Source organism: Liolophura sinensis, chromosome 6 (assembly GCF_032854445.1).
Source record: "Liolophura sinensis isolate JHLJ2023 chromosome 6, CUHK_Ljap_v2, whole genome shotgun sequence".
Lineage (NCBI taxonomy): Eukaryota > Metazoa > Mollusca > Polyplacophora > Chitonida > Chitonidae > Liolophura > Liolophura sinensis.
Window position 1 is genome coordinate 5,979,867 of NC_088300.1, and position 24,044 is coordinate 6,003,910.

Sequence of the window (24,044 nt, forward strand, 5' to 3'; positions counted from 1 at the left end):
TCACTATAAACCAAGGACTGGTCTTGAATTTATTAAGTCTGCACATACATAAAGCTTTTCTCCTCGGAGAAAACCTTTTCAACGCGGAGAAAACGATTTTCGCTTTATTTCAAAGTTTTAAGATGAATATATGTTAATTTGCTGTGTCCATAGTGTAAATTCTGTGTTGTAAATGGTACGTTATACAATAGGAATCATAGTGTAAATTAGTAGAAAATGTTGAAAATTTGGAATGGCACTAACAGGCCACCGTACTGAAGCCTGTTTAAAGTACAGCTGGTCGCATGGCCTGATATTCGCATGGGTCGGTCAAATACAACTGTCGACTTGAGTGACACCCTGCCACTCCAAGAATACGGGATATTCATGCGTGATTCTTTTGGAGAATACTATTGCGTATTATATGTGAGTGACTAAGGAATACATTTATGCTCTCCTCGACGTGACATGATAATCGTCAAATTATCCTAATACCGTGTTGGTTTTTGGATGACCGGTGCGACATTTTCAAATCTGCATTCAAATTAGCCAGTTAGTATCCATACATTTGAGTGATCAGGACTAAAACTTATCCGTATATTGTTTCTTTCATCAAGATATTTAAAAAATGCTCAACATTTATATAACTGATTAAATCGATTACCAGAATTGATTAAATGTGGTATGATTCATAAAATGATGGCCTTTTATAGTATAAGAAGAAAAATAATTCATACTACCGTTTCCTTGTAGGGGAATCACCACACCAGCTTTCGTGTATGGTGATTGTCCCTTCACTGAAGTGGGAGACGGTGGACTGTTTCTAACTTAAAACTTAGCATGGGACAAAGATGGTTATTCCGAAAGTTAGATACTAGAACAATGGTTATATGGTATAACCACGTGGGACAGAAACCAACGGAACATTAATGAAATGATAAATAAAAGCAAATTAAGCACGTACCTCTTTAATTTCTGAGAAAGAGTCAAATTGGCACTATATTTAGCATGCACATGTCCGTTCATTTTCTTTATTAATCAGTTAAAGTCTACTATTTAAGTGTTCAAGGACCCTTGCACTTTGTCTTGACATACTCTACAACTTTAGATTCCTTTGACGCGGTTTTGTCCAAGCATTTTCCGATGAGGCTGGACATGAGATTAGTGTTCAGGATCCAGTTCATGGCACACCCACAAACGATGGGGTTAGAGCGCACGTCGACTGTAGTTATGTTTGGTTGTGAGAGAATGGCACGGGGTAGATGCGTGAGATTGGTGTGACTCAGCCCCAGGTACTGGAGAGAAGGTAGCAGACTGAAGGCGTGGACAGAAATGTCCACGATGGGATTAGACGACAAGATCAACCTCTTTAACCTTGTGAGATTTCCCAAGTCGTTCGTCTCCACAACTAAAATCTGATTAGATGACAGATCTAACATCTCAAGACTCGCCATATTCTGGACGACGAACGGAATCTGCCTAAGGTTATTCTTGCGCAGAATCAACTCTGTCACTTTGTTGTCGGCCGACACAACCTCGTCCGAGATGAAGCGCAATTTGTCGTTGTGACTCACTTCTAGAAACGTCAGCTTGGGAAATATGTGAAACACGTCGGGGAATAAAGTGAAGGTCACGTGTTGGAGTTTAAGCATCCATGTAGAATTAAGCCTTTGCGGACATATCGGAAACAAGCTGTCGATATCCTTCACGTGACCGAAGGTCAATGTCAAGGTCTGAAGATTAACAAGGGGACAAATGGCATCAAGAGACGAGTTTAAATTTGAAGACGTAATTTCAAGGAATTCTAAAGACGAGATAAAACCACTGAAAGCGTCCTTGGGTATGCTACCATAGTGCATGTCTGACACTTGCAATGAATTTAGATGAGAAAGGTGCTGAAGCTGTTTCGGCCAAGAAGAAAGCGAATCCAAGCCAATACTGAGGTGTTCCAGGCTGCTGCTGACATTAGTCAGAACAACTGGTGACAAGATGGCAATACCATTGAAACTCAGGTGTGTCAGACGTTTTAGTGACGACATAGCCTCTGGCAAACCATGAGTGAAGTTGTTTTCTCGGAGGAAGAGGCGAACAGTGACATTTTCTAAACCAGCAAAAGCATTTGTGTCGATTTCGTTGATGACGTTGTGATCCAGATAAACGTGTAATTCTGGAGTATCACTGATGTTCACAAAGGCGTTAGGCGGGATGTATTCGATGTCGTTGTAGTTTAGATAGACGCTTGTTCGGTCTGATAAGATATCGAATGAAGGCACGTCTTTAAGATGTCTTCCTTTACAGTTAATGACCTTTCCTTCCATTTGACATTGTCCGTTAATAGTTTCTGTCGATAGAAACAACAGCAACACCACACCCGACAACATCACCTGAAAGGAAGAGAAAAAAGAACCAAACATCCCAGTATATGTATACACCATACATAATACTTACCACCCGTTCATATACTTAGAAAATGACAGATACTAGTATGTGCTGTTAACACACATACATCCATACACTTAAATGCAAGGTTGTTGGCGAGAGTAAATCTAAAAAATGTTAAAAAATATATTTTTAAGTTTGCTGCGTGCTGCTAAAATCTATCAGCGTTGAACCCACTCAAAAACAACATGTGGTCGTTGTGAGTTCAAGTCCAGCTCATGCTGGCTTCCTCTCCGACCCTAAGTGGGAAGGTCTGCTAGCAACCTGCGGATGGTCGTGGGTTTCCCCCCACCATAATGGCCGTCGTATAAGTGAAATATTCTTGAGTACGGCGTAAAACACCAATCAAATAAATAAATAAATAAATCAAAAGCAATATGTCCTAATCGAGCGTCACTTTCAGTGGTTTTGGTGATACACACATATTTTGCTAGAGAAGCTCCACACTTTGGTAATTTCCACACTAATTAGAAAAAGTCTTCTAACTGCATTTTCCTTGTAATAATATGGACATTCATTGTGTGGAGCTTGGGCTGTTGCGTGTCACTGGCTAAAGGCAATTTTGGTAGGGAATATGACCGATTTTACAGACAGCTGAATATAGGCGACTGGCTAAAAGATATAGACTACAGTAGGTAGTGCCTGCTAGCAATCACGAACGGTTCACGTGTTGGCTAACCTTGAGACGACTCGTTATCAAAATAGACGACTATACAAACTCTGCAATTGACAGCTTTTAAAACCTCAGTTTTAAATTCACATAGACAAAGAAAGGTTAAGCTAATTATCGTTGCACTGTGTCATTTACACTATTAAGAAACACACTTTCGTCAATTTGTCTAGATTTGAACACTCGTTTATACACTAAAATACTCGTGTTTGGTCAACAGGTGAGAACAGACCGCTTGTGTCAGCAACGTTACACAGACTGGAGTGAGTTTCAAGACAATCAAATCATACTTACCAATACCTAATCGCTCTTACAGCGCCCACTGGACTGGAAAATAATCTTACTTGGCAACAATCAGGTGAGTTTGCACAAAATGTAGAAAAAAAATTTGCTCAACTATGAAAGATATCGCTTGGCTGGAGAGTTGTTTTCTTTCTTCACGTGATGACCATACTGCAGGTTCTCACATTGGAGACAAACAGATAAGAGGCTAATCTATCTTTTTTTCATATGTTTCAGTTTAAACACAAAAGTAGCTTTACCGCTTTCCAATCTCCTGGTCAAGGTAAGGAAAGCAGGCCATTGTCCGCTAAGGTTTCTTGACACTGCACTGTTATTTTGGACCTAGTTAAAATATATCAGAATTTTAGTTGTAAATAGAATTGAAACATTTTTACCCAGGGTTACTACCCACAACCTGGGCAATACTAAGGTGTCCATGACTTCACTTACATCAGCAACATCGGAAAATGGTGATCATGTAAAGCTGGTTTTTTTTTTTTTTGGATGTTGTAGCATAATCCTTGCATGCACGGCTCTCTGAGTTCGCTTTACACCACTGCCACCGCTGGTAGATTTGTATAAAAATGTCGAAGTAAGCGAAGGTTACTGGAATGAGGCAGAAAGTGATGTCAGCAATCTCAACAACACTGTTTTCAACCTTTGTTTCTAATAATACTTCATGCACATGCATCACTCTTACCGTAAAGTATACACGACAAACAATTCTAACAAACGATCTGAAAACCATGGTATTGATGAATGCTAATTAAATAGCTCTGCGCGAGGACATCAGTGGTAAGGTTAAACCTCAACAAGCCTACGTGCGTCGCACAGGCTCCAAAGGTCAGGCTTGTCTAGTGGTGAGAGTGATATATAGCGAGCGTAGAGAATAGCGATGTAAGAAGTATGGGTTGTAGAGCAAAGTCAAAGCTGCATAAAGGTGGAATGACATCGAAAGTTTGGGATGTATACTTTTAGTTGACAAATTCCATTTCATAATTAGCACCCCGATAATCAATGTGCTTATGTAACACATAGCTTCATCTTAGCGACCTGTCCTGCTGTTTTTAGATCTACGTTTGGTGACTTTTTTTAATCAAAAAATATTCCTTGTCAAACATCAGCCATGATGAGCTAAAGATATGACCACAAGGTGCTAAAAGGAATCACCTTGTCAAAGGAATTCTGTGTATGCCCACGAGAGACACATGGCATTTTCGCGAAGTAGTATAAAGGCACGTCATAAAAAAGTGAATGCTTGCAATGTGATATGTGCTATCAACCGTCTTTTCGTCCGTAGTCCGGTCTGCGTATTCTGCTCATTACATGCGATTGGTTGAACGATCTCATTTCTTGCCGTAGGTGTAACTGGGTAGACAATGCATCGCATACGTGGATAGCAACCTGATTTACCTGTACTCACTCTGTATTTTATTATGTATGACGTCATGTCCGAGATATACATCCGATTGTTTTGCATGTGCGGTTTTACTTTTTATTTATTTATTTATTTATTTAAGTAGTGTTTTACGCCGTACTCAAGAGTATTTCACTTATTCTCACTATTCCCTTAACTCACTGTCCCTTGGGATAATATAATAACTAATCAAGATACAAATTCGGCACTATCTAACTTTTTCGGATCAGTTTACTTCTATATATGACGGGTGTTTTCCAGTAACAACCATGACTTCTAAAAAAATTAACATAATTAAATCTTGGATTTCTCGTGCCTTACTGGTATTAATCCCCGAGAAAAACAGGCTATACAGACGACATCTTAAACACAGGACAAAGGATAGTCGTCAGCAATTTAGAACTTATCGTAATAAAGTTAATAGTCTGCTCCGTTTTACAAGGAAACAATATTTCGAACGTCGGTTCAACAAAGTAAATCAAGACATACAAAAGACCTGGAAAATTATTAATGAACTACTGTGTCGGAGTAAAAAAGCAAGCAAGCTTTCAATATAAATGGTAGTGACATTAAATTTTGAGATGAGACCGTGATTGCTAACAACTTTAATGAGTACTTCAGTAGAATAGCAGACGAACAAGTGAGCAACATGGACTCCGCAAATGAACAATTTACAGATTTTCTTGGACAACTATATGGATCACAGTTCAACTTTTCGCATGTCTCTCCAAATTTTATTCAATCTGGGATAGGTAAGCTGAAAGATAATCCTCGCCTGGGTTAGATGGAATACGTACATTCCTCGTGAAGTTAGTGTCAGATGTAATATTTACACCTCTAGCACACAGTATCAATTTATATCTTACTTCTGGAACTGTTCCGAAAAGTCTAAAAATCGATCAGGTCTTGCCTATATATGAATCTGGTCAGACTAATCACATTGAAAATTATAGACCTATTTCTGTCCTGCCTTGTTTCAGCAAATTCCTTGAGAAAACTGTATAGCCAGCTGGAAAAATTTATACGTGGCTTCTGGCCAACCGGTTATCTCTAAATATCTCCCAAACCAAATATATATCAATAAAACCCAATAACCAGAAAATAACTGCAATTCTTAGTTTGGTTATCTCTGGTAACGACTATATGGCGATATATTATGGGGGAACGCATATCAGACACATCTCAAGCCCTTGTACCTAGTTCAAAAAAGGGCAATTAAAACAATTACTTTATCAGGCCGCCTTTGCCATATACCCAACCGCTTTTTTTGCGAACTGAAAATCTACCCTTTGCCGAACTATCTCTATTTTCTACTACAAACTCATACTTACTTTTATTCCAAAGACACTATTCCTGTAAGTTTAAAGCCCTGTTTTATCAAACATGAAATTTTAAATCTTATCACACGTGAGATAGACATCTAGCCTTCCACAAACCATTGTATAATACAAATCTATCATATCATTTATTCAGAACTTCCGGTCCTAGGAAACGGAACAGGCTTCCTTTAACATTAAGATCAGTTTCTTCTAAATCGCACATTCAGTCTCTTCTACTTTCTGAGCTGCAATCTTCATCCTTACGTTAAAGAATTAAGGCATAGTTGAGGTAAAATTAATACATATATATTTAGAGAGAAAAAAATTTATTTAGACACAAACTAAAATGTCAGCCTCACCCTTCCAATGCTGTTATTTATTATACATAGGATAGAACAAGCTCAACCTGAGTTTTATTCTCTCCATGTATTATATCTTTCTAGACTTTATTGTTATCACATTGTGTCTGTATTTTGTTGACGTCTTAAAATCAAATGTTTATATTTATTATTGCATGGCTAATAAAAAAAAATCAAATTAATTCAAATCAAATAGTAGCAAATCGCATCCCAACCCCCTCCAACACCATGGCTCAAGCAGAACCAGGTAAAAAAAATGCCGGGGTGTTCTAGTTGTGATGTATTAGACGTCTCTGGTGTAGAATTATCTGTCAATGTACGCTGCTGTTATAATAACCCGATTATTATTTGCCATATATGTAATATAAAAATAGGTACGGTTTCGTGTCCGAGAGTTGTTGTGCATGTGCACTTTTAATTTTCATTGAATACATACACACAGAACGGATAATGGGTCTCGCCTCACATATGTCTATTTCCGCAAAACTTTTCCGTTGTAATCCGCATGCCTTTTCCGTATGTTATACATAGAGTTCACTTCGTGTCTCAGCGGCAGCTGTTTTGTATGACACCTTTCAATACAATATTGTTCTTTATGTACAGTTTTAAATATTGACGTATGCTTAGATATGGATGTGATGTGATGTGATGTATTGCATTTTTTCCATCTTTAGTTACCATGGCAACCTGATAGTCAGTATCTGCATGGTTAGGTAGCAATCTTTGGTACAGAAATATGTATAACTTCGTAGCAGCTAAAACAGATGGGGAAACAATAATGCCCTCTACAGGTATAATCACGACGTATTAATTAATTGTGTATAGTAATAAAAAAGCAGCATATTTCAATGTTCAGTTGTAAGTTTATTATCTCTAAAGGCTTTAATATCAACCTTGAGCATTAACATGAAGATTAACATTGTGGTCACTTTTGCCGAGTGAGAAGTACTGTGTGTGGACGGTGTGTCCCCATTAACCTTCACGCGCACAACGTAGTCACCGCGGAATCCTCGCACGGTAAATGCCGAACCCTTGGAGAGGATGTGGCTGTTATAGGTTTTCCATTCTGTATGGATCAGGTCAAGAAATTTTTGACCTGCGGCATTCATCTGCAATAAAAGGGACAAGGTTATTCACATCTGTCGACATCTATGTATGACGATAGGTGACCTCTAAATCCAAATTGAATTTCATGGGACAAACGCTCTTCTTCAGTGAAATTTGTCCATATAGAAAAAAATAGTCTTATTTAATTATTCACGATTACGGGATTTAAGAATTACTTTATGAGAGAAAAAACAATGTAGAAATAGCGAAAAGTAGTTAGCAGGAGGACATCTCAGTTGTGCAATCAAAGCACAACTGAGATACATATTTTATTAACGACAACTTACATACTAGTATGGTACACGGTTTGAAAACTAATTTCACTCATTCCCCTAAAACATTTCTTACGTCTTCAACATCACTGAAAACTGTTGACTGTTTGTCTTTGCATGATTCTGTTCTAAATTCGTACGTAATATACTTTCTTAGTTCTTTGGTGGTTTGTGTTAAACGTCGTAGATCGTTGTTGTATTCTAATCTTTCTGGTTGTTCAAAGTTCCATTCTAGGCATAAATTTTCATGATTTTTTCACAAAATTGAGGGAAAAGTAGTGAACAGTTCTGCTTCACCGGCCTCGGAGTGATATAATTAAAGACGCACAACATTGAGAGAAAAACCAGAGGTGCGACGACAATTTAATAGCTGGCAAATAGTCACACGCAACCGGTAAAACAAGGTCCCCTGTCAGTTTACCTCAGTTTTATTCTAATTGTTCATGTAAATGCATTACTAGTAGCAAATTACACGCCCCGTATCACCATGGCTTAAGCAGGAATTAGGTAAAAAAATAAATGCCGTGATGTAATTGTATAACTATAAGACGTCACTGGTCTAGAATTACTCAAAATGCTGTGTTGTCATCAAATTTAACATACAGTCATGTTAATCACAATGACAAATCAGTTGACTACTATCAGCTGTTTGTCAGTTTTTTGGAAAATTAAATTGGTCAACCCATATCAGGTATTTGACTGGAGTTGTCTCGGGACAATAGTTATCAGGCCGAAGGGCTCGGGGCTCGCAGATTTAGAGACAGTGCTGTAAGGCTAAATGTTAACATGTAAGTAAATGAAAAAGTAATTGTCGACTGTGACCTGTTACATGGCTGTCCGTTGTACACCAAGTAATGCGAGACAATATGGGGTTTGGGGGACTAGAATAAAGAAAAATGTTCTACACTCCGTAATCAATAATTATTATATAGTTAGTCCGTGCTGAGAGATGGGATATTGTCAGTTCGAGAGCAATGATATGCAACCAGTGCGAAGCACGAGTTGATTATCACTTCCCAAGAGCTGAACTTTCCTTATATCCCATCCCCCAACCTGCACAGTGTATTTCCTTATATCCCATCCCCCAGCATGCACAGTGTATTTCCTTATATCCCATCCCCCAGCATGCACAGTGTATTTCCATATATCCCATTCCCCAGCATGCACAGTGTATTTCCTTATATCCCATTCCCCAGCATGCACAGTGTATTCCCTTATATCCCATCCCCCAGCATGTACAGTGTATTTCCTTATATCCGATCCCCCAGCATGTACAGTGTATTTCCTTATATCCCATCCCCCAGCATGTACAGTGTATTTCCTTATATCCCATCCCCCAACATGTACAGTGTATTTCCTTATATCCCATTCCCCAGCATGCACAGTGTATTTTCCTTATATCCCATCCCCCCAACATGTACAGTGTATTTCTAAACGGTGTGTACTTGCTCAGCTGGCACTATAAATCGCCAAATTTGTACATCGAAATGGGAGGTAGCCATCGTCAGGTTGTTTACATGACAAACAAGCAGACGTCAGAGAGGCAGAGTAGAGTAAACACACGAGATCGTTGGATATAAGCACGAGATCGTTGGCTATGACCTCGTAAACGTGGGATTGTACCTTGTGAGCGCGGCGTTGGCTTGCTTGAGCGCCTGATCTTGGTCCATCATGTTTTGTGAAATATCATGTGACCCAGTATTGGCCAATGGAAGCCACGACTTAATCTGCGATATATAATAATCCCACTGCTTTTTGACACCCACCTTAAATTCTGGACCTGACACCAGTGCGGCTGACTCTCCCCTCCAGTGATGCTCGCTCCAAAACCCCCAGAACATGATGCCCCCAACAGCTGAGTGAGAGAAGAAGGTACGGAGTGCCGCGTCATAAAAGTCAGCTCGTTTGTTCACGTCATTTGACTGGACATCCAGCTCGGTGACCCAGATTGGCAAACCCGCGTGCGCAAGTTTATCCAGACGCGACTGTACAAATATGGAGAAACAATCATAAACCCAGCCCAGCCAGTCAAATTCAGTCTACATTTTCGAATATCGCTTATCATATTTTATGATACTCATGCAGTAGCTGCACCTATTTTCTCATCAGATTGATTAATGTTTCTTGTCGTGTTTGGGGATATTTCAGTTAATTGATAGCGATATTATTTAATTTTATTTATTTGACTGGTGTTCACGCCAAAATCAAGAAGTTGATGTCACTCAAGTTTAAAGTTTTAGAACTGAGTCATCCGTGTTTCATCGTCATATAGACCATCAAGAATTTGTCTCAGACAGCAACATTCAACTTGTCGCAGGATATTCCTGTTTAAACAGCCAGAAAACACTTAAAAGATTCAAATTAGTTTGAACGAATCTTACATTAATGGAATAGAAATCTGGATACTGGTTCTCCCCGAAATGACACTGGACACCGATACCCCCGACATGAGTACCCGAAGATTTGTAATCCTTCGCCTGTGCCAGATAATTCTGAGTAAACGGAGCATAATGATATCATGAATAAATATATTTATCCATTAAATTTGTACTTAATAGATTAAATGATGTCATTCCACATCCAGGACCTCTTTATGGCTCAAAGACACAAGTCAAGACCAGGTCGAATACATTGTATTTGAGTAAACTTGCTGGAAGAAAACCTTAGTCTACGAAACTTTAAATCCTTCATTAAAACGCATTTTAATTACATTCCTTGAGCTAATTGTACAAGCCTATCAGTTCCCTTGTTTTAATAGAAGACAACAGGAAAACAACAAAGTCGACGATATGATGTTGATAATTATAACACTATTATTACCCTATATACCTTTAGTTTAAGAGGAACGCTCTCGCACGCCTTAGTGCTTCGGAGAGTGCACAGAGCTAGGTTTACTTACATCGGTAGACTGGCCGTTGGCTACCACGTTGTAGTCGTTCAAGAAGAGCTTCACGTTTGGATCGATGCTGTGAACGGTTTGGAAAACTCCCTTAGTGTAGTCGGGATCGTTGAGTTTGGTAGCGTACCAGTTACCGTGTAGCATCTCGTTGTTCACGTCCCAGTGTTCAACTCTGTTAGTAAAAGTATGGCATTTAAGAAAGCATTGGTATACTACAATTAGCTTTCCGCAAACAAAAATGTTAAAAAGAAAAGACAACTCTAGGCCAGATGTATGTATTTATCGATAAAGAGTCCAATTTAAAGTTCAAAAACCGCCACTTGTTGTTTTTGTGATGATGGGGAAAAGAGATATAGCAGTGGACAAAACACCCACGCAGGGAAAATCGAACGGCCAGTCATGCTCTCAGGTTTAACAAATCAAGGGCGAGATACTTCTACCACCCGAGAAGACATCTGTTCCGCTGTTACGTAACCCGTTTATAAATCACCATTTTACCATGTAAAAGTAGTATCAAATCGGCTGTTTTCCTTCTGATTAAGAGACAATTCTGATGTACTTTAGAGCTATTTTCAAGGGGAAAGTGATAGTGGGATGCCTGGCGTTATTCACCGAGGTTTCAAGCAGGAGGCCACAACACGTGGCTTTCGGTTGTAATAAGGGGAGACCGTACATCGCGCGACAAAGGAGTATCTCGCCTATTATATAATAGCGTACGGTCCGAACGACGCGGCATCTTGTTTCAAATTTCTCGAAAATGGCATATCCCATGGCCTCATAAGAATTCTAGATTAAAAGGTGATTTACAGAGTTACCAAGCGCGTAATAAAAAGATGCCAGTGCGTGTCCGTTTTGTTCTGTATAAACCTCTCTTCTGAAATAACTTTGGTTATGGTTTTGTTGTCTTTTCTTTTAGAGAGAAACTTATGTCAGAGTTGTCAATTTTCAGCACAAGTTGTGATGTGACAGAGCAAGTGCAGCTAACCGTCGATGCTTCGAAACGACGCCAACAGATTCGATGACTTTGTATTGCCTTCATATTAGAACACATCTCAACTACGTTACCTTTATATCATTTTTGTAATTATTTTTGTACATTTTATTCCTTTTTGACGATAAGCTCAGTATTTTTATGAAGTTCTGTAGTGCCAGGAAAGCGTCAAAAATATGATTCACGTTATTCCTTGAAACCACAGTGTTTTTGTTCATTACACTGATTGAAATGTAGCAATGAATACACGTCTGAATTATTGATGTATATTACATTGATTTATACGGTGGCAAGATTTACTCATGAAACGTATGGATGAGCATTAATTTCTGCGTGTAATATTGGATATATGTTGTAAACTTACAATCCCTTCAAACGGCCTACTATTTCATGGAGATGGTGATCGACAATGCGTCTGACGTCAGAGGGTGATTTGGATTTCAACCAACCAGGGACGAACTGTTCCACGGCCCATATAAGGTTATGACCTCTTACTTTTATCCTTCAACGAGACAAATCATTCATACATTACATTAGTGGCTCAACAATTCACGTAGCTGAGTGTGTCGTAGTTTTCACGAACTAATTACTGGTTGGATAATTCTCGTTATGATATAAATCTCGAGCTATGGCACTTCTTCCTTCCACATGGTTATGCGCAGACCGTTTGTAACTAGGCCTCTTATACTATGCATGTATGCAACACTACAACTGTTTAAATCTGTGAGCATTACAATGTTAGCTTACCCATGGTTTCTCATAGTCTTTATAGCATTTACAGCTGTGTCGTAGGTTGGGTGGCCCTGCAAGAATAGATAAAGACGAATCATGGATTTATTGTTAAAATAGACTGTTAAAATTCAACATTTTTTTTAGGAATGACATTTGACTTTCCAAAACAGTGCCATTTCTAAGCAACTAAAGCGTTTACCAACTCTATCTTTCATATTTAACTAGCAAACAGTTCGATACCTATGATTTATTATTCTGAAAGGTGTAAAAAGTAATAAAATGATTTCTTATGCATTTATAATTTTATATTTTATGGTAACAAAATGTTTACAATGAACTTTAAAGCTATAGTGTTGGGAGACATTTTGTTATTTATTTATTAAATTGAGTTTAAAAATCGAGTTTACAGTAGTTTACCTACATTATAATGGCGGCCAGGATTACGGGAGAAGAAAATCAGGGAGATCGTCACACTTCGACATGCACGAAGCTAACATCTGGATACAAACCTGCGAGACTACTGACCAATTGCTATTTGATTTTTAGGGTTTAGGTGGCCTAGTGGTCATCGTCCCAGTGCAGCACAATGACTTATGGACCTCTCACCTATGCGGCTGCATTGAGTTTAAGTCCAGCTCATACTGGCTTCCCCTCCGGTCATACGTGGAAAGGTCTGACAGCAACTTGTTGATGATCATCAGTTTCACAGGGTCCGATTTCCTCCTACCATAATGCTGTCCGCCGTCGTATAAGTGAAATATTCTTGAGTACGGAGTAACATCAGTCAAATAAATAAATCTGATGTTTAAAACCATGTCTAGCTTTAGATAAAGAAATATTCAACAATAAAACGCTAATTAACCCCCTTTTCATGCACCAACCTCAGAATATTCTAACTGCCTCCATTTCAATGCGTTCTCTACCACGGCCCAGTTGAAGTGGTCGTATATAAACTGTCGGTATTTCTGGTCGGAGCCGCCATTGTTATTGTTCATGATGGAAGCTACAACCGCCGTGCCGAATGGGAAGGCATGCTTGTACATCACCGTCTGAAATGTAACTCCATATGATGACAGTTCTGATTTTTAAGTTAATTGTACAGATCTAGTGACCCCTGATTTTATATGTAACAGTACTTTCTTTTCGGTACAGTGTTGCATTTCAGGAGGGCATAACCGGCTACGAGCGATTTTGGACCTTAATTTCAGTTTCCAAAGCGACCCTGTTATGAACCAGTCTGCATCGGATCAGTGTACATTGTAACGCCCTAATCATTATAAAACCCATAATCTGTGTAACAAATATGACTGCTTGAAGTTTTCTACCCAAGCTGACAAATTACGTTATGAATTAAGTGTCTATGGAATTTTGTATGTTTATTTATCTGTTTTGGTTAGTGTTTTACGCCGTACTCAAGAATATTTCACTTATACGACGGCGGGAATTCCATTTATGGAACAGTGTTAAGTAAATTCTTCATAAATTCAGATAAATTTGATTACTCGATGGTAAACGGATAAGCTTATAATTTTAGCATTCACAACTCCATGCATTTATAATTTCAAGAATTAATGAAATTTTATGTGGCATTACAATTTCATTATTTTATAATTATGATTAATGACATTAAAACAAAACAGTACTTCTTTCTTAATGTAGCATTTCTTATAAAAATGACCACAGATGATCATTTTGGAGAAAAACGGTTTAGCAATTTCGAATCATCAGTGGAAATTTCGTATTATATATCTGGTCAAAGGATTACGCTACAAGAAAAAACAAGGAAAACGAGTTACCTCAATCGTAACCGAGTTGGGATTGACACCGTGGTCAGTGGTTACTCTGACAAGCACAAACGTTTTTACATTTTATTACATAAACAAATGTTATATTTTCTACCGCTTCTGATAAGATAAAAGTACTAATCAACTGTCAGTATGTACGATTTCACACCATCATTCGTTTCAGCAACAGAGAACATATTCCCACGCATGTTATAATGACAACACTTGTGTGCGGATCGCGAAGATGAAGGCGTGGGTGAAATCATATTTATGTTGGAGTAGCACAATACTCGTGCCCTAAGTGAAGATCAGGTATTACATCAAGGTGTGTCTATTTATATTCTCCACTACAACCATGAAAACCATTCCATCACTTTGATAAAGGATCGCAAACTTGAAGTTTACACAACATACGTACAAGGTTTGAAGTCAGGCTCTGAAATTAACAATTCCTTTAGTCAACTCTTAAAAATTTCTTAATACTGTTGAGAAATTGTTAAATTAATGAAAGCTTGATATTTCACCTAATTTACTTTGTTCCATGCAATTCGGAATGTCTATGAAATCTCTCTTTGCATGGTGAAATCATGAAACGTCCAGAACTAACTTGAAATGAATGTTGCTCTTTCTGAGCCGATCAATGCGCTCACTGGTCTGAGCCTTCCAGTTTCCCGATGATTGATGACCCGAGGACTGGTCAGTGAGCGAGGCCCCGTCAGCTATAAACTCAACACCTGGCTCAGGCCCTTGGAAATACACCCGGATGTGGTCAAGGCCTGCAACATTCAAATCATGTACATAGGTGACGCGATTAACTTGTGTGTTTGTGAATAAATAAATGCCGCTGAGTATATTGCCCCCCCCCACTTTTATAGCATTTCTTTAAAAAGAATTATGAGATATACATCATGTACTCCTTGATCATCTTGACGTCGTTCATAAGTTTATTTATGGTCAACTTATTCAAAGGTACGCAGATACAAGACAACATATTATGATGAACCAAAAATGTACACGTCAAAATCTTTGTTGAGGTGATACAGTCAGCATCATGAAAACTGACAATCGTGATTTATGGGGTTTATTCTCTGCTGAATTAACCGCTTACTCACTTCCGGGTGTGATGAATGACCCAATCAGATGCACCCATCCAGAGTTAACACGCATGTTGTAGTGATGAGCCACGTTCACATAGCTCTTCTGCCCTGTTAAAATGAACAGTATGGATATCGCAAAAAATTCTCTCCCGAAGGTCTTGCAAGAAAGAATGCCTTCTTGCTGTAAGACGTATCAACAGAGGCTCTAGGCCCAGAACAGTCCAGCTGAGATGGGCCATAAACTTAGTGCATTATTGTAGTTGTCGATTTTCACACATGCCTGTGTGAACCATTGCTTGTATAAGGACGTCACAATAATGAAACGTTATAAATCTTTGCGTGATTTTAAACCAATGGACTATTCCCAAGCTTAGGTATCAAGTCATGTGTTTGTAGTTCACAGCACACCGATTTTCGTTGTTTCCTTGACAAATCTACGCTGCGATACACATACTTGTACATTCAACCTCGTCATAGATCTACGTCAATGGAATCACATGAGAATAGACCCTGCCAATATTGACTTCAAGACGGAAATATGGACCATTGCATCAATTTCTTGTGGAGCGGACTATCGAAAATTCAGTCGACCTCGTGTACACTGCAGACTCTGGTCACGTGGTTGGATTGTAATTAAATGGATTCTGTCTCTAAAAGAGATAAATAACCCACCAGGTATGAACGAAAACGATCTTCATGGTTTGTCGGACTTTTTGCATCCGTCAGAAAACGTGGAGGTGGCACAGCTGCCTGATACTGATTTGCAACAAAGACGCAATTCCAGTGGGCTTCAACAAGATAGTTCCTATGGCCGCTGATGAGATGGCGCGCCTCACACAATATTTCATTTCACAGAATGGATGCAACCAGGTCTTTCCCTGGTGAAGAGTACGCCAGTGTTTGTACCCAAGATGTTCCGGTGACTGAGGTATCAATCGGTGACAATTTGCCGCAGACACTAAAATACTAAGAACCGAGTTGGCGATATGGTTTTTGGCCAGGGTAAAGGTAAACATAGCCGTGATGCTGCTTGGAAGTCCAAGCCTCTGGGAAAATGAAGTATAAGTCACATTACAGTGGCCAGTCTCGCCCAAGTTTGGGGCGACGATACCGTAACAACAAACAGGTACAGGACAGGAGATAGTATCCATTGTAGATTCAGGAGAAACGAAGGTTTGTGAAAGGATTTATCAACGTTAAGAATGACATTTGAAAGGAAAACAGCTAAAATAGTGCTACTATTGGGTTTGATGAAATGCCACATCAGAACTACCAGCCAGCCTGAGCAAAGGTCAAAGAAAAGGTGGAGTCCATCAATGACTCGGAGATAGTTACACTATTTTCAAAATGAGTAAACAAAACATTCCAATATGAAAAGGGTGCATTTGTATCTCCCATTTTCGTGACATCAAAAACGGATGTGACCTATAGGTCGACTTTAAATTTAAAGCAATTGAACATTCATATCTGTTACCATCACTTCAAAATGGAGTTCCTTCTCTCTGCATTTTTGATGACGCATTGTTATATGTGAGAATTGTTATATAGCTTTCGTTGAAATTAAATGATGCCTACTATTCAGTCATAGAACCATCATAAATACCTCAGATTTATTTGGAGAAGTCAACTATTTCAGTTTACCTTTGTTTCCACGGGCTAGCCTCATATCCACATATGGGACAAAACAAGTTTTTGCCTCTCTGAGCCTGATCAAATGGATATGCCTCTACAGGTTAAATTGATGATCCATATTTACAAGGGGATTCATTTAAAGAATGTGCTGATACCATCAACAAAACCGTGTCTTTATTTGATTGTTTGGGATTCTTTATTCACACCCACGTCTGTTCTCACGCCAACAAAGAATATGCCATATTTAGGCTTTATACTGAATTCAGAAAAAACGTCAGTCTTAGGAATCTTAGTATCAAGTTTCCCAGGTGTTACGTTCGGACCCTTATATTTTCAGCAACTGGGTAGGGATAAAACCACTCATTTAAAGGCCTGTATCTGGTGTTTTGATGAGATAATGCCACTGTCAGATTCAACAAAACCTGAGCTTAGGTGATGGTGTGAGAATATTGAATCGAGCTTGAACCTTGTTTTAGAGATACATCCTGGTGTGATAATCTTTACCGATGCTTCAAAAAAGGGTGAGGGCGGTTACCGTTGGTGTAACCCATGGTGATCAATGGACCCCGGAAGAGGCTAAAAATCTCTTCTGTTACCTGGAACTCTTGGCGTGGCTGGGTTTGTGGATCAGTAATCATAACATGTTCACGCTTAATGATGAATAATACGACTGCTATACTGCAACAATCAATCACATTAGTACCACCCAACCAGTGGAGTGTAATAATCTGTGTTTTGGGGGTTTGGGATTGGTGTGTTCAGCACAGGATCTGGGTAAGTAGTAATCAAGTTTCTGGCTCTGGGAACGTTGTAGCCTATTAGGAACCTGATTTAGGATGGAAGCACTCTGCTTTCCCTGGCGTTGTCCGCATTGCATGTTAACCTAAATATAGATTTATTTGTTCCGAGACTAAATGCCCATATGTACAAATGTATGTCTTACTGACCTAATCCCAAGCTCTGACTATAGATGCATCCTCTATAAGTTGGACTAACTACAGCTTTTATGCCTTCCCGCCTTTCAGCGTTATAATCAGGTGCTACTGATGACTGAACAGGATTCTGCGGCAGGTGTCTACTGCAGGTTTCTAGGTCACATGAAAAAACCTTCGCTACACTTTATGATAAGCTAATTATGGCGGCCAATTTAATGGACTTTGCTACTGTTTTAATTGTACCATTGATTTAGCATTGATCTGTTTGTAAGGAGCCTTGATTAATTAGAAATGTTGGTGCTTTTACTTCATTATTTATTTTTCATTGGATCTGTGTTCACATACAATACACGTAGCGGTATGATGATATATGTAGCGGTAAGATGATAAAACTCGTGGCCTCAGGTTTTAAAATATCACGTGATTCCGGAGTGAGGCAAACCTATGACGAGATAGAACTACTCGTAAGTTGAAGTTTGATTGTGATTCTACTGAGTCATATGTCAGAATCCGTCAGAATTACGCGCTCACCCGAAATTATCCCGCCACTGATGTAATCCTTTGTCTGTGCCCATTCGGCTTTCAGTGCTGACGTGAAACCCATGAACGCAATCTCTCATTGGATGGTTTTAATTATACTCTATACATATAAGAGACCATAGCTGTATTTCTACAAAAATATTTTTCTTGGAATAAATTGAACTTGAAATATGTTGGTTGTGGTTACCATTTTTCAGACTGTATTCCACCTCTAACTCTAAGCTTTGGCCTTTGCCGTTATCGGTCAGCAGCTTGGCCCATCCTTCAAATGTGTAAGTGTGGTGCTCTTTCACCCAAACATTCTGAGATGGTCCTTCATAAAAATTGTGCCTAGCAAACACAGAACGTAAAGCACATATTTCCACATTACAAAGCGGTGAACGTTTACCTCGAATGGTCAATGAAGAGAAATAAAGCCACATGACCATCTACTTTCGTACACCTTGTCGTTGGTGTTTTGATATTTTAAGTATTGATAAAGATAAATTACAAACCCTATCATTGATGTAAACCCAACCTTAACTGCAAGACCTAAATAGCCATTTTTTCTAAAATGTTTTATATGACAACATATTGAAGCATGTACCTTCCTGTTGCTTTCACAGCCTGAGTCCCACTACGATGATCACTTGTTGCTTGACACTGAATGCTGTAACAGTCCCAGTTCGCAGTTCCCTCCAGGTCATGATTTTTCAGCAACTCCTGGCTTAGCGTTGTAGTCACAAGTATACCTGTAATTAGAACTACACAACCGATCGCCATGTTTTAAATGCGCGAGCCGATTGTCCAGAGCTTGGGAGATTTATCAAAGAGCTCTCGCTTACACGTGGTGCATTTATCGAGTTTTAGTACCGTAGCAAAAGGGACTGCTACAAGGCCGCTAGAAGATAAAGGGAACCTAACCTACATAGAGGTACCTCGAGGAAGTTAGGCGGCCACACGCGCTTCCCAAAGCCACATATGATGGCCACATATGATGGCCACATATGAGCAACATCACATACTATAGCCAGTTTTTTATTCATTATTTCACAAAGGAATTTTTTGTTTTTTGACCGGGTAACTTTCCTAAGGAGGAGGGACTCATAAACAGTATAATGATAATTAGAGAAAACTAAATTTTCCATATGACCGATAATGCATCGCCTATAACGTCATTATTGTAGTTTACACATATCCAATGTTAGGTGACGCAAAAGGTCCCTTTGTTCGCCGGTATACATAAATAATGACTGCGGTTCAAATGGATGCATGTTTTCGGATAATAGTGTAGATTTATTTATTTATTTTATTTTTGTTTTAAGATTCTGATTTATGATGTGGCTGTGAATCCAAGTCCAGCTTGTAACGAGACCCGTCTTTAAATATTGTATTATATTTTTTCATTTACCTGGTCAATGTCTGTTCCATTACTAGAAGTTACCATTACTTCTGATTTGGTTACTGGTTTAGTAACTGTAGGGGTTGTTCATACTTTGCCTGTGGAAGGTATTTCCTTTTTGCTGGGTAATGACTTAGCAAGAGATAAAGTTAAGGTGTGTCCTCATGTCTGTAGTGTTCCGGTTTTGGACGGAAATACAGGACGAGTTTCCCTCTTGTCTGGTTACCAGGTCACAGAAAAAAGCTAGAGAGAAGGAAGACAATTTTTCTATCGCTACTGAGGATTCAGCAGGTAATATGAATTTGGCTGATACTTTTGTTCATGATATTGGTGATGTAGAGGGTAGTCAAGACAGATATGTTTTCTCTCGATCTGATGTGGTTTAACAACAACAGTCAGATCGTGAATTAAGGGAATTAAATAAGTCTGCTTTATCTGTGGAGGAAATAGTTGATGTACCTGTTGGTTATTACATCGAGGATGAGTTGTTGAGAAGAAAGTATAGATCCCCTCATGTATCAGCTAATGATCATTGGGCAATTTTAATCTAGTTGTCTTACCTCTAAATTATAGACAGGAAGCACTTAGAATGGCTCATGAGATTCCAATAGGCGGACATAAGGTGGATATTAGGTGGACATTAGAAAGACAGAAAGTATAAAATCACTCGCCATCTTTACTGGCCTAAGATTCACAGGGCTGTGGTTAATTTCTGTAACACATGTCTCACCTGTCAGCTGGTAGATAACCTACAGTATAGTGTAATATCTGCACCATCAATTCCAATTCCTGTTTTTTGATGAACCTTTTAGTAAGGTACTTACTGATTGCGTTGATCCCTTACTTAGAACTATATCAGGATACAAGTATCTTTTCACAATTGTGTATGCAGCTACTAGATTTCCAGAAGCTATCCCAATGAAACAGATAACTACTCCTCAGACCGTTCTTACAGCTTTTCACCAGGTATGATTTACAGTACATGTTACACAATGGCCTAGTCAGAATGACTGGTGTTCACCAAATGTAGTTATCCCTAAGATCGATGGTTCTATACGCCTAAATGTGAATTAAAGAAAGGTCAATGCTGCAACCAGGAAGGATTCCTATCCTGTTCCCCGTACTGAGGATTGTATTGATAGGGTAGGAAATGCCAGGTTTATTAGTAAGATTGACCTCCTTAAGGGGGTTACTGGCATGTACAATTAACAAATAGAGGTAAGGAGATATCTACCATTGGTGCTCCTTTGGGATTTTATCAGTTTCGTGTCACACCGTTTAGCATAAAAAATAGAGAGGCTACGTTTCAGAGATTAGCCAATAAGACTGTAGAAGGGATGGAATTTGCGACCTATATAGATGACATTCTTATTGTAAATTACACGTGGGAAGACCGTTGTAAACATCTGGAGATAATATTCTCTAGTTTGTCTTCATTAGGTTTAGTGACTAAAATTAAAAAGACAGAATTTGCCAAAGGACAAGTGACATACCTTGGTCATGATGTTGGCGGTGAACAGGTAGTCTCCATGCCATACTGGATTTACCAGTGCGTACTTGTAAGAAAGACATTCTTGAAATGCTTGGATTGTGTGGTTTTTATCGTATGGCTGTACCCAATTTCAGCGATGTTGCTGCTTCAATGATACAGTTGCTTAAAACGAATGTCAAGTTTGTATGGTCGGATAGTCAGGTTTTAATACATGTAGGTTAAAGGCCATTCTATCTAACCCTCCTATTTAGAAAGCTCCAGATTTTAACCGTCCGTTTAAGATGTTATTGGACGCTAGTGACATCTCAGTAGGAAATCTTTTGCTCCAAGAAGAAGAGGATGGGATAGAACAGCCTGTGAGTTACTTACTACGAAGTTAAATAAACATTGTTCAACTACAGAGGGGAGGCATTAGGCCTTGTGCTGGCTGTGCAGCATTTTGAAGTGTATTTGACCAGTTGTTCTGGTAATGTCACTGTGTATACTGATCACAACCCTTTGGTGTTTTCAGAAAAGTTTTTTTTTTAGAAAAGAACAAAAAAATCAGACACTATCGCGATGGTGTTTGACTTTACAGCCTTATGCTCTGGAGATTGTTCATATTGCAGCTAAAGATAACATGGTGGCTGACATGCTATCCCTTGTAATATTTTGTCTTTATTGTATATATGTATAATATTTAGTGATTGTAAAATCCTTATTGGGGCCTCCATGGCTCAGTTGGTTAGCGCGCTAGCGCAGCGTAGTGACCTAGTAGTCTCTCACCAATGCGGTCGCTGTGAGTTCATGTCCAACTTATGCTTGCTTCATCTCCGGCCGTAAGTGGGAAGGTCTTGCAGCAACCTGCAGATGGTCGTGGGTTTCCCCCGGGCTGTGCCCGGTTTCCATCCACCATAATGCTGGCCGCCGTCGTATAAGTGAAATATTCTTGAATACGACGTAAAACACCAATCAAATAAATAAATAAATAAAAATCCTTAGGATGTTTTCCTTAGGAGGTGGGGTTAGTGTCGAGAACCCTGTCTTTAAATATTGTATTCTATTTTTTATTTTACCGGGTCAATGTCTGGCTCACATTTTCTCTTTTTGTGTACGTTGTAGTCTGCGCTGTAATTCAGCCGAGCGTTATGAGTTTCGTGTCATTGTAAATAGGGTATACATTCTGGAAATATCTATCGGTGTAGTAAGCATGTTTACGATCAAACCATCCACAATTTTCTTCACGATAGTGTATAAATATGAGCGACGGAGTTGCGAAACTCGCAGTCATTTACTCAAGTCCACTTGAGGGCAGTTATATTTACGGTCATTCACTGTGAAGGATTTTACCGGCCATTCGACATTCGTCACTTGTAGGCCTATTCCATTATCTGTATGCAGTACTTTGTGAACTTGTGTTTCGCTGCTTGCTATTTTTGTTGAGACGTTGGTTTGGAGCTATACAGGATCATGGATAGACTGTGCTGGCATTGTTTTGGTGGAGGATTCTTCTTTCATTGTACAAGCTCCTGCACGTCATTTCAATGGCCAGTAGGCGTATAGTGTTTTTTCTGTAAACTTTATACACTATGGAGGACCCGTATGTACATCTCATCATCTAGTCGAGTTTCTTCTTTCGTAGAAGATATACTGACAGATTTGAATATATTTTTTCTTCATCTCGGTGAAGGACGGTACATTGTTCTGCTTACCAGGAAATGCACTGTGAAAAGCGGTATTCTGCTGAGATACGATTTTGCCCCGCAGGGGGCGCCATGCGCGGAGAACGCCCTGACCACATTACTCGAGCCTCTATATTGGGAGTACCATGAGTGCGTATACAACTTCTCTGTTCCAGCCGTACATTCTATTACACGGCAGCTTTTGGTGGTCAAATGGTTTGGTATATGTGTCATTTGCAACACATTTAGAATAAGGAAGCATGAAGCACTGAATTATATATAAAAGAAAACTTGATCAGCATAGTTGATTACCTGAATCCACTATGTAGCTTTAGGAAGCGCGTGTGGCCACTGTATGCATACATATTAATATAACAGGGCCTCCGTGGCTCAGTCGGTTAGCGCGCTAGCGCAGCGTAATGACCCAGGAGCCTCTCACCAATGCGGTCGCTGTGAGTTCAAGTCCAGCTCATGCTGGCTTCCTCTCCGGCCGTAGGTGGGAAGGTCTGCCAGCAACCTGCGGATGGTTGTGGGTTTCCTCCGGGCTGTGCCCGGTTTCCACCCACCATAATGCTGGCCGCCGTCGTATAAGTGAAATATTCTTGAGTACTGCGTAAAACACCAATCAAAAAAAAAATAAAATAAAATTAATATAACATTTCAACAGCTTCCTTGTGATTGACATGCGGGAGAAGGATCAAAAACTAAATTTGGAAACAGTATTTGGAATCATATTTTTACTCGGTTTGGATATGAGATATGAGTCACCTTGGCCAGCGTGAACAACCGAACAGACAAACGTCCCCACGTTTCCACATGTGTACAGATATGCCCATCATATCGGTGGAAGACAAGTGATCAACGAACGTTAGACTGCGCAGACGGCCACACGAACGTTAGAGTGCGCAGACGGCCACACGAACGTCATCGTCCGCTTATCACCCACATAAGCAGTAAGAGACATCGTATAAAGCCCCGTTGACACAGAGACGAACTTTTAGACGAATCATTACAAGTGTAATTCGTAAGCATTCTTAACTGTTCTTTGGAGAGTCG

The 24,044-nt window shown here is 39.3% G+C and overlaps 2 protein-coding genes across 2 annotated transcripts; both read right to left on the reverse strand.

The window, feature by feature from the left end:
* Positions 1–984: 984 nt before the first annotated feature.
* LOC135468752 (leucine-rich repeat and immunoglobulin-like domain-containing nogo receptor-interacting protein 1-B) lies at positions 985–3,476 on the reverse strand. The gene is made up of 2 exons (XM_064747163.1): positions 3,383–3,476; positions 985–2,363 (listed from the first exon to the last, which is right to left on the reverse strand). Exon 2 carries the CDS (start codon positions 2,358–2,360, stop codon positions 1,044–1,046), a length of 1,317 nt encoding a protein of 438 aa, XP_064603233.1. The 5' UTR covers positions 2,361–2,363; positions 3,383–3,476; the 3' UTR covers positions 985–1,043.
* Positions 3,477–7,310: 3,834 nt separating this feature from the next.
* LOC135466216 (anti-sigma-I factor RsgI6-like) lies at positions 7,311–19,216 on the reverse strand. The gene is made up of 12 exons (XM_064743619.1): positions 19,041–19,216; positions 18,642–18,784; positions 15,363–15,455; positions 14,858–15,026; positions 14,263–14,308; positions 13,348–13,515; positions 12,482–12,537; positions 12,099–12,236; positions 10,744–10,915; positions 10,226–10,336; positions 9,611–9,829; positions 7,311–7,574 (listed from the first exon to the last, which is right to left on the reverse strand). The coding sequence occupies exons 1-12, from the start codon at positions 19,214–19,216 to the stop codon at positions 7,311–7,313; spliced, it is 1,755 nt and encodes a 584-aa protein (XP_064599689.1).
* Positions 19,217–24,044: the final 4,828 nt, after the last annotated feature.

Excerpts from the sequence above, each read along its gene's own strand:
- LOC135468752 (XM_064747163.1), bottom strand. The coding sequence starts at position 2,360 with ATGTTGTCGGGTGTGGTGTTGCTGTTGTTTCTATCGACAGAAACTATT.
- LOC135466216 (XM_064743619.1), bottom strand. The coding sequence starts at position 19,216 with ATGGCGATCGGTTGTGTAGTTCTAATTACAGGTATACTTGTGACTACA. Across the intron at positions 15,456-18,641 it reads GGAATACAGTCTGAAAAATG|GGCAGAAGAGCTATGTGAAC; the intron begins GTAACCACAACC and ends TCATTTTAACAG. Across the intron at positions 10,916-12,098 it reads GTAGGCCGTTTGAAGGGATT|AGTTGAACACTGGGACGTGA; the intron begins GTAAGTTTACAA and ends TTTTACTAACAG.